This window comes from Atractosteus spatula, chromosome 7 (genome assembly GCF_055471065.1).
Source record: "Atractosteus spatula isolate fAtrSpa1 chromosome 7, fAtrSpa1.hap1, whole genome shotgun sequence".
NCBI lineage: Eukaryota > Metazoa > Chordata > Actinopteri > Semionotiformes > Lepisosteidae > Atractosteus > Atractosteus spatula.
In genome coordinates this window covers 48,790,586-48,805,314 of record NC_142712.1, presented here as the reverse complement: position 1 = coordinate 48,805,314, position 14,729 = coordinate 48,790,586, and the positions used below count along the sequence as shown (strand labels likewise).

Sequence of the window (14,729 nt, the reverse complement as noted above, 5' to 3'; positions counted from 1 at the left end):
CCATTTAATGAGTCAAAAGTGTCATGTGTTGTTCATCTTCTGGATCGAATTGGAGAATTATATATGGGGGTTGTTGGAGCACAGATTCCTCTGATGACTTGTCACCCTCTCTTTCCTGAGCTCAGTTTTGCCTTGACCGTGAAACACAGGGAAAGCTCCAGAGGAAATTCTGGGGGTAACCCTGCCTGCTCAATCCCACTGTTGACACTGTGAGCACTTGGCTTTGTGGCTTGACGTAACGAGACTTCATTCAGGCGTCATCTCGGCCTCCAGTTCTGAAGACTACTCGCGTGGCCCTGGCCAATTCTGGAAACAGGACGCCCACACAAGCATTTCATCAGTCTTGTGTAGCTCTCCCTCTGTCAGCACAGCCCAGGCTCAATGCGAATGGCAATGCTGGCAGAAATGAAAATAGACCTTGAGTAAGTGGCTTACATGTGCTTGTGGGAAGCGTTTCTAGCATATGAAAATGCTCACAAGCAGCTATTCGAGTCTGCTGTATAGTCGTGAAGTTAGGAGAAGCATGAGTTCAGAAACGGTTTTCTTACTTTTTATTCAAATTAACTGGTACTTTTCTTTGTACAGTACATGGTGATGTTACATTTCCCTATTTAAGTTCTGTGCCATATATCTTGTGCCAGAGAGTAGAATGAACTTTGTCATTGCAACTGTCTTTGTCTGAAGCTCCTACTGTAGATAGCATTGATAATCGAATATTTGCTTGGCTCGCCTTGAGTTGCAGTACTACTCTTTAGCTCCTTCTGGGTCTTCTTGACTGGGTATATTAAGCATTGTTCCCACTTGTGTGGCAGTTGATGTAAACACTGTACCTATAAAACATAGGGGATTGTGTTTCTTAAAGATTAGTAAAGGTGCCCCTTTTCAGCACAAGCGATGCTCTGTATAGCGTTGTACAGGGCAACGTGTCCTTCAGGTGGGATTTTTTTCTTCCTGGCAACGCAAGCTGTAGTAAAGCTTTTTGTTTAGTAACTAAACCTTTGTTTTTAGAACCCATACAAACTAGTTTTTCCCCCCGTCAGAATTTTTAGAATGGCTTGTTACAAGATAGAGAAAGGAAAGAAAACATGCAGACTTTCGCCTTTGAAAAACTTCTTCAATAAACAAAACCGTCTGAGCGTGTGGTGACTGCCTGTGTAAGTGGTGCTCGGTTGTCTTCATCCCCTGGCTCCTCCTGGGCCCGTGTCTGCGGATCAGTTGCTGACTTTCTTCTTCCGTCTCCTGTTGGGGTTCTCCTCGCAGCGCACAAACACTTTCTCCTGAGCAGGCTGCAGCTGACTGTTGTCTTCACTCTGGGGGCAGAAGGACACCCTGGGGGGGGAAGAGGGCAGCAGTGTTAGTCAGGGTTGGGCATCCAGGCAAACACATGAAGACGAGGTGGATTATTGTTAAAATCCATCCCCCACCCCCCTCCTTTCTTCCATCCGTCCGTCGTCTGACCACTTCCTCCAGTTTGGAGTTGAGGGGCAGCTGGGGCCTAGCCCAGCAAGCAAACGTCACAAGGCGGGGTACACCCTGGGCGGGACGCCAGCCCATCGCAAGGCAAACACAGACCGGCACGTTCTCACACCAGAGCCAGCAAACCGAACTGCGTGTCTTTGGACTGAGGGAGGACCCAGAGGGAAACCCCAGCAAATAAACAGAGAACATCGAAACTCCACACAGATATTAGCGCCCAGTCCAGGACTGAACCCAGGGTCCCAGCTCTGCAGGGGAACAGCAATGCTAACCTCTGCCACTCTATTGTTAAACACCTGGTGATTAAAAAAACTGAAGACGCATTTGGAAAAGGAAAGGATTATGAGAGTCTGGAGACATCGCTTTCTTTCATGAAACGACCTGATGAGATTAGCAACTAAAACCCAGGTATATGGGATGCCCCTGTTGTTTGCACGTGTTTATGGTATAGTATTTTCTTGTATGCTGGCTTCACCGTCAGACCTCAACTCCAGTTTAATTAGATGCTTTTGCAAAAAAAAATCCTCAAGCTTTGAACAGGTCAGTGGTTAAGACTTGCATTGTAGGTTCATGTACACTAGAGGGCGCACAGAACTCATAGCTTTTCTATCGGCCGTGTCGGTAAAACCACTTTCTATTTCTGTGTTTTGAAAGCAACTGCAGTGTTGTTTACTGGTAATTAAAGGATAGTGAGAAGCCAATCCATATTCAAGTGAAGCACAACAATGTCAAACTCTTCTCTATACACTATATTAGCACAGAAACAATGCTGGAACAGAAACATCTGGATAAATGCTGAAAGAATGTCCTCTCTGTACACAGATTTAGCACCTCAGCATATAAACACAGTTTACAGAGCTTCACCAAATAACATTTAAAGCAAATCCTGCACATCTACATGCAAAGGTGTATTCATATTAAAAAGTCCCCGTGTATACTGGCGTCAGTGATTTATCTTTATATTGGAAAGCTGTGCTATTACAATTAGCCACTGTAGACTGTTGTTCTTGTCATATTTTGTCATGATTCAAATTATTTCTTGGCTTAGTTGCTGTTTCTGTTAATAGCCCTGAAACCACAGCTTAGTCACATCACACATTGCACGTGTCTGTTGGAATTATGTGCATTTTTGTCATGTTGTATAATTGAAAGCTACATCCCAGGGCTGGCGCTACTTAACATTGCTCTACCTTAGTTCAAGTAGATAGGCGCGTCGGCATGCATAGGCTGCAATGGTACAAGTAAAGGTTTATTCCATGCTGAAAAGAGATGATAATAATAATAATAATTCCTTACACTTATATAGCGCTTTTCTGGACACTCCACTCATAGCGCTTTACAGGTAATGGGGACTCCCCTCCACCACCAATGTGCAGCCCCAGCTGGATGATGTGACAGCAGCCATAGTGCACCAGAACGCTCACCGCACATCAGCTATCAGTGGGGAGGAGAACAGGGTGATGACGCCAGTTCAGAGATGGGGTTTATTAGGAGGCCATGATTGGTAAAGGCCAATGGGAAATCTGGACAGAGAAACGCCCTGAGATTTTTCATGACCACAGAGTCAAGACCTCGGTTTTTAGTCTCATCTGAAGGGCAGCGCTTTTTTACAGTATAGTGTCCCCATCACGATACTGGAGCATTAGGACCCACACAAACCACAGGGTGAGCGCCCCCTACTGGCCCCACTAACACCTCTTCCAGCAGCAACCTTAGCTTTCCCAGGAGGTCTCCCATCCAGGTACTGACCAGGCTCACACCTGCTGAGCTTCAGTGGGCTGTTGGTTGTGAGTTGCAGAATGATATGGCTGCTGTAATAAACCTGTACTTGTTCTGTTGCTCTACCCAGCCTGCTGTTCTCCTCTGGGTTTGTCAGAGGAGCCCCCTCAGACCCATCTCAAGAAGACTCGCCCCACTTAAACCTGCAAACCTACTTCTGCTGTGTCTCTCCAGCCTTGACCCGGATGTTGCCCACGGTGAGTTCTGGCCCCTTGGCCCCTTTCCTCCAGGGCATGATGGTCTTCATCTTGTTCCAGATGTGGGCCCACACTGCATTGCCTTCCCACTTAAACCTGAGCACCATCAGCTCCCCGATGTCTGTGTCCAGAGTGATGAGGAAAGTGTAGGTCTTGTTGCCGGTTATCTCCTCGACACTGCAGAGGAAAGACAGCGGCGCTGACATTAGCTGGCTCTTCCCCGCTGTTTCACTGTGTGGGACTGCGCTGTGTCTTGGGGCAGAGGCACAGACTGAACTTGTTTAGCGGGAGTGTGCTGTGTCGTGTTTGACTCCTTATGCAAAGTATCTGATCTTCCAATAACAGTGAAGAATCAGATGCAAACCTATGGGGGAATAACAGATATCCCATTGGGCCATGTGCGCACAAACCCTTAAGGTTTACAAAAGAGGCGAACTCTGATGATCTTTGTGTCACGTGACATGCCTTAAACGATTCCCTTTATTTAAGCACAGCCCTATCAGCTGTGATCCTTTTAAAAAATAGATGCAATCGCAGTATACTGAGGAATAAAATGGGAGGTACATTTTCTGGCAGTGTCTTGTTTCTGAGTAAGTTGGCATATGATTAACAAGTTATTACGTGTGGATGCTGTATAAGACTGCTGTCAGCAGCTTCAATATCCAAGATCCAGACCCTTCTTGAATTCCCTTCGGTGACTCAGCATGCACAGGATGACTCGGCAGTGTGCTGCCTCTGCCTGAAGCCACCAGGGTTTTAGTAAAGAAGTGCCTCCAGCCTCTCAGCTCCGACCGCACTGATATTACAGAGTGGCAGTTAACGCCTCGTGTCAGAATGATTTTCAATGATCAGGAAGCCAGTTTGGCCCGATGGAGTCTGGCCCAGTGGCTCTCTATCGACTCAGTGTTGTCAGGAGAGGCTGAGCCCGCTGGCGTGGGCAGTTTCCCATTGACCGGGTGTCCTGACCCAGGCTTTCACAAGGACGAATGAAATGTCAAAATATAACACTTACCACTGGGTGTAGAGAGCACTGAAGTAATCAATACACGTCTGTGTAAAAACCCAAGAGACTGAGGATTTTAGATCTGTAGAGCTAATTATTGCTGTGCTGCCTGGATACATTAGTTCTTTCACACTGAACACTTTTTTATGATTGACGCAGCAGTGATTATGATAGTATTTGATGTTTTGTTTTTATTTGGTGAAACTCATCATAGATGTGTTCCTCCGTGTACGTCAGGCATTTCCCCTGAGGCATCAGTGCAAACAGGATATTAAGAGCACAACTGCAGCATAAGCAGATATTTCCCTGGAGCAGGAGGTTGTGCATGATGTGCAACCTTGTGATTGTGAGTGTTAAGAAAGGAGATGGGGGTCATAAGGCTGTTTGACTGAGCTGAAGTCGAATTACTTACAAAGTGATGGGCAGGTTCTCACTTTCCTCTTTAGTGCCCGTGAGAGAGATTGTAAGAGAAGGTTCAATCTGCTCAATCTGGTTGATGAACTGAATCTTGAACTGGTAGTGGTACACTGTCAGAGAGGAAAAGCATTGATTTTAGTTTCACTGTGTCCTGGAATAACTCCACGTTGATGCAACACTCGTCTTTCACATTTGGGGTCTTCATAAGATGTGTGTGGTTTAACCATCATCCTTGCTGGAGTCTTGTGTTAATTTATTATGGGTGAACAGTACACTACTCGGATGAAAATGCTGCAAAGCAGAAACAGTTCCTTCTGTGATGATAACTGAAAAGCGTTCTCTCTCTGAATCCCATGTGTTCGAGGGAAAAGACCACATTCTGAGAGAGGTGCTTCAGTATCAGCTATGTAGCAGCTCTAAACTTTTATTGACCTGGACTCACCAGTCTCTCTGTCTCAGGAGAGTTTTTCTTAGACTCCTCTCGCTGTTTGTGTCTCTGTGAGCAGTGCTTTTATACCCAGGAGAGGTATAATGGAATTTTCCAAAGAACGTATTTAACGTTTGAAAAGTTTGTTGGGAAATAATCATTTAAAAAAATAAATAGGTCATGAATTATAATAATAATAATTGCTTACACTTATATAGCACTTTTCTGGACACTCCACTCAAGTGCTTTACAGGTAATGGGGACTCCTCTCCCCCAATACCAGTGTGTAGCCCCACCTGGATGATGTGAAGGCAGCCATAGTGCGCCAGTACACTCACCACACACCAGCTATCAGTGAGGAGGAGAACAGAGTGAAAGAAGACAATTCATAGATGGGGCCATGATTGGTAAAGTTCAACGGAAAATATGGCCAGAACTCTGGGGTAACACCCCTAGTCTTTTCGAGAAACACCCTGGGATTTTTAATGATCACAGAGGGTCAGGACCTGGGTTTTACATCGCATCTGAAGGATGGCACCTTTTTACAGTATAGTGTCCCCGTCACTATACTGGGGCATTAGGACCCACACAGACCGCAGGGTGAGTGCCCCCTCTGGCTCCACTAACACCTCTTCCAGCAGCAACCTTAGTTTTTCCCAGGAGGTCTCCCATCCTAGTACTGACCAGGCTCACACCTGCTGAGCTTCAGTGGGTTGTCAGTTTTGAGTTGCAGGGCGATATGGCTGCTGGCAAAAGTATAGTACACATCATCGTAGTGCAGAGATATACGGACCTTTGTAGGGCATGTGGGAGCGGGTTTTCAGGTACAGCCGTTTGCTAGACCCTGTGCGGACCTTCTTGATGTTGTAGCCCAGAGTGTTGCAGCGGTTCTTGCGACAGTCCAGGCAGATGCCCTTGTTGAAGGACTTGTTGTCGTGGCAGCGGTAGGCCATGCTCTGCTTGTCTTCGTTGAGCAGGGAGTCGATGAACAGGTGGACCGACCTCTCGTGTGCACATTTCACTGTCTGCTGAAATCCTGGGGAACAGAGGCATTCGAGTTACGCGCAAGTATCCAGGAAATTAACATGCAGTGAATTGGGCCATCCTTTTAGCAGATAGGCCTTTTGTCTTTTGCGTGACAAATCTGACACGTTTTCTCTCAACAAGGAATCTGATCTGAATCTGTCTTTCAAAGAAATGATTGGTTTCCAGCAAATTAACTGTCCCCCTGAGGCTCTTTGTATAACAATGGCACCAAAATCCAGCTAGTTATAATGTAAGGGTGACAGTGGCTTTTCTTTTTCATATGGAAGAAACAAGCTTGACTAAAACTTTGCAAGCCGACTGCATCTTCCCATTATTCATTTTCATTCACAGGCTTTGAGGAAGCCTGCTGTTGTAGTATTGTACATTGACACCTTGTGTCTATACTAAGCCACGTCTGTCTGTGAATGTTTACCTTCCCTGAAACGAGGATTCAATTCTTGCTCAGTGCTCTCTCATACCAAACAAAAGACTAGCCCTTTAAGTTTTTACTCCTTCCTTTTCAGACCAAAAGGGGAAATCAGAACAAAAGCATTGCATTCACAATGTTAGAGGTTTTTTTCCTCTAACAGTGACTGGTACAGGGTTCTTAAATACAGACATATCACAACGCTCCCTCACTGTGCGACCTGTACAGAACTGCAGCCATGACCTTGGGCTTAGCCTGCAGTGTTCAGACCCTGGAGCCCCTGGTTCAGGTGAGATATGAAAAGGCAGGGAAGGGCAGTCATGTAAATGCTGCCTTGACCACCCTGCCTCAGGACCAAACATGGGCTTTTGCCATCTTTCTCAGCACCACGTACCCAACAGGCCATACTGCGCCAAGTGCAGATACAAGTCCTTGATGTGGCAGCCAGGCTGGAAGGTGCCCCCGTTGGGGTAGAAGTCGTAATGGCCCACGGGCTGTTTGATGCCCACACTCAGGCCCATGTGCTGCTGGGTGAAGGTGTGAATGGCGTCCACGAAGTTGGCGTCGTCGGGAGACAGTCGGTCGGTGTAAGACATGCCCTCGAACAGCGGCCCCGCCGGGTCCAGGCCTGGACAGAGGTACAGACACGCCATTAAAACGCCACGCCTTTCTTCAGAGGCGAGGAACGCATTTCTTCATCACTGCAGAAAGGCAGCTGAGGGGCATTATGAAATACTCATTTGGAAGATATTAACGGTTGGAAGGTAAGTGGATGTAATTGGAAGGCAAAATCTTCAAAAGGGTTTTCTGAATTTTAGATGTCTTTGCCAATGGATGTTTGATCTCTGATTTAGTTGTTTTCTGGTTCGGTGCTGAACTTCCACTGTGTCAAATATTCCTTCAAGACTGAAGGCTGTTTCATTTACAAAGGAAAGCGTGTGATTAAGAGGGGAAAAAAGGTGGAGCACTATGGGCCTGTGTGCTGAGGTATTATCCCTGCCAACGAAAAGTGGGAAATGGGAGAGAATGAAGGCTCCAGCTGCTTCTTGAAAGAAGAAGGGTATCGGGTTCAACCTCGTGTCTGGGCTGTTTGTTCCCTGTTCTGATGGCAAGAGTCCAGAGCAGTACCAGGAAGAGGTCAGTCAGCTACTGTTCAACATGAGCGTCCAGTATTGATCTCTTCTGTGGGACACTCTGTGCTTCACGGGCTCCTCTGGAATCAGGCAGTGATCCAATTGGAAAGAGATGTAAAACAGAACTAAGCTATCAGGGCTGGAGTAAGGTCTTGTCTTCTTAAAACAAATTTGTTTTCTTGATTTTTTTCAATCTAATTCCAAATAAATCCCAAAGAGTAATTCACATTACTCTTCGCTTTCAAACAAATTGCCATTCTTTGTCCTTTTGTGATTTGTGATTCCCTGAGCACGCATATATCGCACCCTGCTTGTCACAGACCACTTTCACGCTGGTTTCTAATGGAGTTCTGTAAGGAAGAAAATGCAACAGCCCCTTTAAAGATTATTCTTTTTTACTCTTATTTCCACTTCCAGTCAGTCAATAGGGAGAGAAAGTACAGGCCCAGCTGTTCTGTTATCTCACAGAGCAAGAAGCACTACTCATTCCTTCCTGTCCAACCCCCTGCCCCCGCCCCTGCCCCCGCCCTATTCCACTGCTCCCCTGACTCCTCCCCTTCTGATGTCATTGGTCTCCGTGAGTCACCCGATCCCACAGGAAGGCTCAGTGGGAGGGGCTAAAGTTGACTCACAATAGCTGTCATAAATGCTCAATGAAAAATGTATTAAATGTGGAAGGCATTAGAATGAAGTTTAGGGACGTCTTAATACACACTCTTCAAATTCTGTGAGAGACATTTATTTTGGAGGAACCAGATGCTCTGTTCTTATCCTGTACTTAACAGACTTGGCTATTATTTTAATTTTATTTTCCCATTCTCTCCTTTTTTCCCCCTCTCCCTACACCTGTGGGCTAAAACACCGTGCTACCTGCCAGTGTAGCTCTGATGTGCCAGTTAGTTGAAAACTTAAGAAGCCATTCTTAGCATGGGACCTGTTTTATTGGTAATGTATGTCACTGGAATTAAAAAAAAAACATTCTAAAGCAGTACATTTTAAATAATAATAATATTGCTTACACTTATATAGTGCTTTTCTGGACACTCCACTCAAAGCGCTTTACAAGTAATGAGGATCCCCTCCACCACCACCAATGTGCAGCCCCACCTGAATGATGCAACAGCAGCCATAGTGCTCCAGTACTCTCACCACACACCAGCTCTCAGTGGGGAGGAGAGCAGAGTAATGAAGCCAGTTCATAGATGGGGAGTATTAGGAGGCCATGATTGGTAAGGACCCCTACTCTTTTCGAGAAACGCCCTGGGATTTTTAATAACCACAGATAGTCAGGACCTCGGTTTTACGTTTCATCCGTAGGATGGCGGCTGTTTACAGTATAATGTCCCCATCACTATACTGGGGCATTAGGACCCACATGGACTGCAGGATGAGTCCATGTGGATGAGCCTGCTGGCCCCACTAACACCTCTTCCAGCAGCAACCTTAGCTTTTTCCCAGGAGGTCTCCCATCCAGGTACTGACCAGGCTCACACCTGCTGAGCTTCAGTGGGCTGCCAGTTGTGAGTTGCAGAGTGATATGGCTGCTAATAATGTGTAAAATCATGTGAATGATTCATTTAAAAGAAGCTTCTTGAGTCTTTAGGTCCTGGCGGGATTATGCAGTGAGTGCACCCGGAGATTAATAATTAGACACAACGGGAATGTGGGGCTGCCTCCTGTAAACTGCAGACCCAGCTGTGTTGCACAAGGCTCAGTTGTGCGACAGAGCGCTTCACCTGTAATTCTTCCAATCTTGCTGGGGCCGCTGATATAACTGCCGGCAAATCCCGAAACGTGAGCCCCCAGGCTGTACCCGATCAGGTGCACGCGGTCCGGAGAGAGCTGGTAGGCCTCCTGCAAGCAACACAAGCCCGATTGTTCGCCGTCAATATCGCATTCCCCCGGCGAAGGCACAGGGTCAGGATGCCTCGCAGTGAAAAATGCGAGTTATTTTGTTTTCTTTTGCAGTCTCCACAGCACTACGCCAGGAATCCAGTGACAGTAAATATCTGGAAACCTAGTCCAAATCCTTGTTGGATACAGAACAAAGGAAAGAATGTAATGAGCTGACATTATAACGCACTCGATTACACAAAAAAATGAAGCTGCTAAATGTTCCTTAGTGTTACGTCGTAATTTGAGACTGTATAAATTGATTACTCATTCTGTATTCAGATTACATGGAAAACTCTGTTGGATCAAATACAGTTTTTTGTACTAATGTATGAGTGTCCGTATATTAGTATCTACTTCCCATCACATTGGTCAGAATTCTTCATTTTAAAAACGGTTTTACACATGATAAACAGCTTCGTAAGATGCTGTTAAGCAGCCCGATCGTATGCAATCGTTCCTCAGCTTGATAAATATTTTCCATCGAGGAATCCTAGCTTTCACGTTGTTCTTCCTGAGATGCCTTTTTCTGTGTCTCGCACGGGCACCCCTGGAAGAAGCTCTCCGTGTTGGGAAGCGCGCCGCCACACTCACCCACAGCCACTGCAGCAGGTCTGCGATCTCGCGGCCCACCACGCGCGTGTTCTGCACCGCGATGGGGTAGTGCTGGTGCGCCAGCAGGAGCCAGTCGGCAATCAGCACGTTGATGTCCCTCACGGCGGACTTCAGGGCGCTGGCCAGGTGCGTCACCCAGTGCTCCATCATCCCGTCCACCTAGACCGGGAATCCAGGGAATGGTCACGGCTCCAGGAACAGCAACAACCATTACAACGATGGCAACAGCGACGTTCAGAGACCCGTGGAGGAGATCTGCCCGGCTGTCCAAACTCGTCACACATTACCAAACAGTGGGCAGTGTGGGCTCTGGCTGAGCTTTGCCTAGCGTTAGGAGACAGGTCTGCGGTAGTGGGACTTGGCTATCGTGGATCAGCGGGAGCCTGCGAGATGAAGGGAGCTCTCTTACCGACCAGCCGTGGATGATGATGACCACAGGGAGGGAGGTGTTGAAGTAGCAGGACTCCAGGCTCTCCGGCTGGTGGGGCAGGACTCTGCAGGTGTCCTCCATGGAGTCCCCTTCCACGTACATCCGGAAGATGGACTGGGGGACGGAATCCATCTTTTTTGCTCCAGCAGACTGGTGTCCTTCTGGGGTGTCTGAGTTGCAGTATGGAATATTATCAGGAGGCTGCACGTAAATAGTTATTTTCAAGCACGCTATATGAGTTTTCCAACGTAAAAACGATGCTATAGTTGTGATCTGTATTAATTTGGAACCACATAACCACGTTGTTCTGTTTCTCCTGTAAAGAATGGCAGTTACATTTAATCTTTGTGTAGCACAGAATACGTTTTCAATCCACGTGTGAGGGCATACAGCCATAACAGATCTCCTACGTGTTGACCATCACCAGCTGATGGCCTGTACAGTGAGGAAATACCATTCCTGACACCTCAACCACCCCTGGAAATGATTCTGGAAAACACTGACACAAAATAAGTAGATATAAAGATATAAAGGTGAAATCTTACTAACGACAGTAAGTGAACGCACAAAATACAGTATAATCATACACATTTGAATGAGTACTACCTCGATTTATACTTTCAATACATATGCATGCCAAACTCCACACAGATAGCACCCCAGGAATTGAACGCAGAGCCCTGAAGCCTAGAGGCAGCAATGCTAAAAACTCAGCCACTGTGTCTCCCACTATACCGTATGTGAAATATGTCATTTAAATACTCGGCCCCTATATATTCATTTTTCCTCTTCTGCAGTTTTTGGGTTTCCTCTTCTCCATGCCTGATGGATACAGTGTTCCACTATGATACACTAAACTAATTTCCATCCACTTACACTAATATTCTTTTGATTTATTGTATAACTCTGTGTAAATTACTGTGAAAGCTTTCTGTGTTGACTTCTAGTAAAGGGCACTATAAAAAAATGAATTGAATTTGACTGGAGCTTAGCTTTAACCTTTGGCTATAAAGACTCGGCCTCAACATACCACAAATAGGGATGGGATACCTCAATTGTTAATACTGTCCAGATGTGAATATCACTGTCCCCCCTCAAATTCAAATATTTTCTTCGTGGTTAAAGATAACTACCCACGCATTAGTCCAGAAGGTCCGTAATAAGTAAAAAAATAATAATTGTAGTTCGGACTGCTCCAAGATTTAGAAGAAGAAACCTGCAGCCAGGCTTTGCTGTTAATGCAGGGGTGACGATCTTGGTAGGGTGAGTGATGGAGAGCATGCTGCAATGAGCTTTATGAAACTGTTGAATCCAGACAGTGCCTGAATCACTGGGGTGCTTTGCAAGGCCAGTAGGTAAAAGGTTAATTCTCATCCTCGTCAGTTTGAACCCAGTGCCCTGGCTCACTTCTCAGTCTGGGAATCCGAGTGCTGTCCACATTTCCCAAAACCCAGTTTATCCTTCTTGTTGTTCACTGGACAATTCCAAGAACAAACTGTTTCTCCAGCCTCGTTGCACTTTGGATTCCCAAAGTGCATTGTTTGGACAGGCTTCTTAAAGATGGAAATGTTGATTTTTAATTAAGGTACAGTAACTGGCTACTCATGAGGCACAGCCTCAAAAAGCAAAAACTGAAAAGAGGAAGAGCAAGAAGGCAGGCATGGTGAAGATGATGGCAGAGAGCCAGCCAGGAGCAGGTATGAACAGAATTCTAAACCTTTCCTCTTAAGAGTAGATGCTCCCTGGCCAGCCGGACACCCTGTGCTGTTGACCACTCTGTCCACTCCTATCTGAGTCTGACAAGTGGCTTTTACAGGATGTCTGACTGCTGCATGCCACTACAGGACAGGCTTACATGGGGATCACTTTTGACTGCCTCCATTCTCAATTTTGTCTCTCAGTCACAGCTCACAATATATGAAAAATATCTCATTTGCTTTGAAATGAGCATTTGGATGCTTTCTAAACCTAAAATGCCACCTTTATTCTATCTATTTTGTAAACTGCCTGCTAGTGACAGAAGGTCAGTTCTGACATATTTCCTGATCCACTCACTCACACTAATATTTTCTTTTCCAAGTCTCCTATCCTGGACTAATCAGCGTTTGACACTTCAGAAGTTCCAAGCACAAATTCCTAACTGAAACTCATGTTTTGATTAGAAGTACAGTCATCCAAATGACATTTAGCATAGAAAACAATGAAATCACTTCTGTGCCACCCGGGTAATTATGAGCCTTGTTTATCTTCTAATCAAAACACTCCAAAACGTTTTAGAAATGAATCTGAGGGAGACCTGGGAGTAGAATTCATTACCGATTGCTACTGATTCTTTTTAATTGTTCTAGATTTCCGGATGTAAAATAACCCAACCACGACTGCACAGTAGTATTTCTCTAGAACACATTGCGACACCCCCAGCGGCCTCTGATGTCATGTACTCACCTGAACTGCCTCCTCTCAGCCGCTTTCCACCACTCAAGTGGTAAATGAAGAGTAAGGAAACCAGGACTTTGAGAACAGCCATGTCTCACACCGGCGGCTCAGGGGTCCTATTGAAAAGCTGTTGAAAGATATGAGAAATGAGCAGCAGCGTCACCTGGCCGCATGCCTGAACGGAAAGGCAGTGACCACTCTTTGCTGGTACCCGTGTGGTTTTGTTGGGCCTGGCGCTGCGGTTCTGGGGAGGGCTGTACCTTGCTGGGAACAGGAGGCAGCCCGGTGGCCAGTGTCGCAGTGCTGCAGCCCGAGCCGGGGGGTCTGTTTGAAGCCGGGATGAAGGTCGAGGGCTGCCTGGTGAAATTCTGCTGATTTCAAGCTGATTGGCCCTGGCCCCCGTCGGACCGCATTGCGAAAGGACAGAGAGAGCGAGAGAGGTGGGGGGGGCGGGGGAGTGAAGGCACATTTGACAGATATTGCCCCAGCGTTTCGTCAAGCTGTGCAAATAATATAAAAACAAGCAGATGCTTTGTCAGGCTCACCAGCGTAATGTCTGCTTTTGATCCTCAGTGAGTCGTGGTTTGCACTGTGTGATCTCAGTGTGTGGCAGAACATCTATTAATTAAAAAAAAAACATCAGAAAAGAACTGTTAGCTGTATCATTGCATGCAGTGTGAGTCTCTATAATTTGTGTCCTTGCATCAGTTCATATATTTATTCACTTGTTTGAAAGAGTTTATCTATTTTCATGTCTGATGATATTGGTCTGTATACCCATACAATATATAGTAATAAGTAAGATGTCGTTGGTATACATTATGGTATGGAAAGATTTAATGCATCAGTGCTTATGTACGGCACTTCTTAAAGGCTGTGAGGAACTGTAGTTTTTCAGCATCTGTTTTTCTGTTTTCATCAGAAATTAGTATATACAATATAATTAAATAATTTAATTGATTTTATGAGCTCTGTTTTTATGCCCATCCAAGTTCCGTCACTACTAGTTTCCAGTGTGTTCATGTTGTATTGTGCAGTGCTGAGTCACTACCAGTCTCCTTCTGTGTAAAGCCTTTTTCTATGCAGTCTACATACCTAAAGGATGGCCTGCAGTCCAGGGCAGAGTGCGTGACTTATCTTTGACCTCTGTATTGTGCATGTGACCCTTCGGCAAGACCAGTCCAGTCACACAGAACATTCCTTCCCTCACCTGCAGAGTCAGACATGCCTTTGTGTTCTTCTCTCTGGCTGAAGCCAGTATCCCAAATCTCCTTGAATCTGGGAACACCCCCTCCCCCATCCCCAGCACCACTGCTTCCCTCTGTCCTGGTCTCAGTATCTCAGACAGTACATATCACAGACAGTCCAACCGTTTCGTGTCCCAGCAGCCTGCTGAATAAAAGAGCCAGAAGCATGTCATGCATAAAAGCAGCAGCAGACACAAGAGCATACAATGATGTTGCTCAGTGG

At 46.0% G+C, this 14,729-nt stretch overlaps 1 protein-coding gene across 3 annotated transcripts; it reads right to left on the bottom strand.

Moving 5' to 3' along the window:
* Nucleotides 1–534: 534 nt before the first annotated feature.
* Nucleotides 535–13,620, bottom strand: lipca (lipase, hepatic a). 3 transcript variants are annotated; one of them, XM_088922343.1, is made up of 10 exons: nucleotides 13,520–13,620; nucleotides 13,269–13,386; nucleotides 10,803–10,993; nucleotides 10,373–10,552; nucleotides 9,622–9,739; nucleotides 7,147–7,380; nucleotides 6,093–6,335; nucleotides 4,868–4,982; nucleotides 3,411–3,629; nucleotides 535–1,329 (listed from the first exon to the last, which is right to left on the bottom strand). In XM_088922343.1, exons 2-10 carry the CDS (start codon nucleotides 13,348–13,350, stop codon nucleotides 1,212–1,214), a joined length of 1,500 nt encoding a protein of 499 aa, XP_088778469.1. In that variant the 5' UTR covers nucleotides 13,351–13,386; nucleotides 13,520–13,620; the 3' UTR covers nucleotides 535–1,211. The 3 variants fall into 3 exon arrangements, with proteins under 3 accessions (XP_088778469.1, XP_088778470.1, XP_088778468.1); XM_088922344.1 differs by lacking the exon at nucleotides 13,520–13,620 and adding an exon at nucleotides 13,471–13,488; XM_088922342.1 differs by having other exon boundaries at nucleotides 13,269–13,563.
* Nucleotides 13,621–14,729: the final 1,109 nt, after the last annotated feature.

Coding starts and splice junctions, on each gene's coding strand:
- lipca (XM_088922343.1), bottom strand. CDS start 13,350: ATGGCTGTTCTCAAAGTCCTGGTTTCCTTACTCTTCATTTACCACTTG. Junction 9,740..10,372: donor ACCTGCTGCAGTGGCTGTGG/GTGAGTGTGGCG, acceptor TGTTGCTTGCAG/GAGGCCTACCAGCTCTCTCC. Junction 3,630..4,867: donor GAGAACCTGCCCATCACTTT/GTAAGTAATTCG, acceptor TTTCCTCTGCAG/TGTCGAGGAGATAACCGGCA.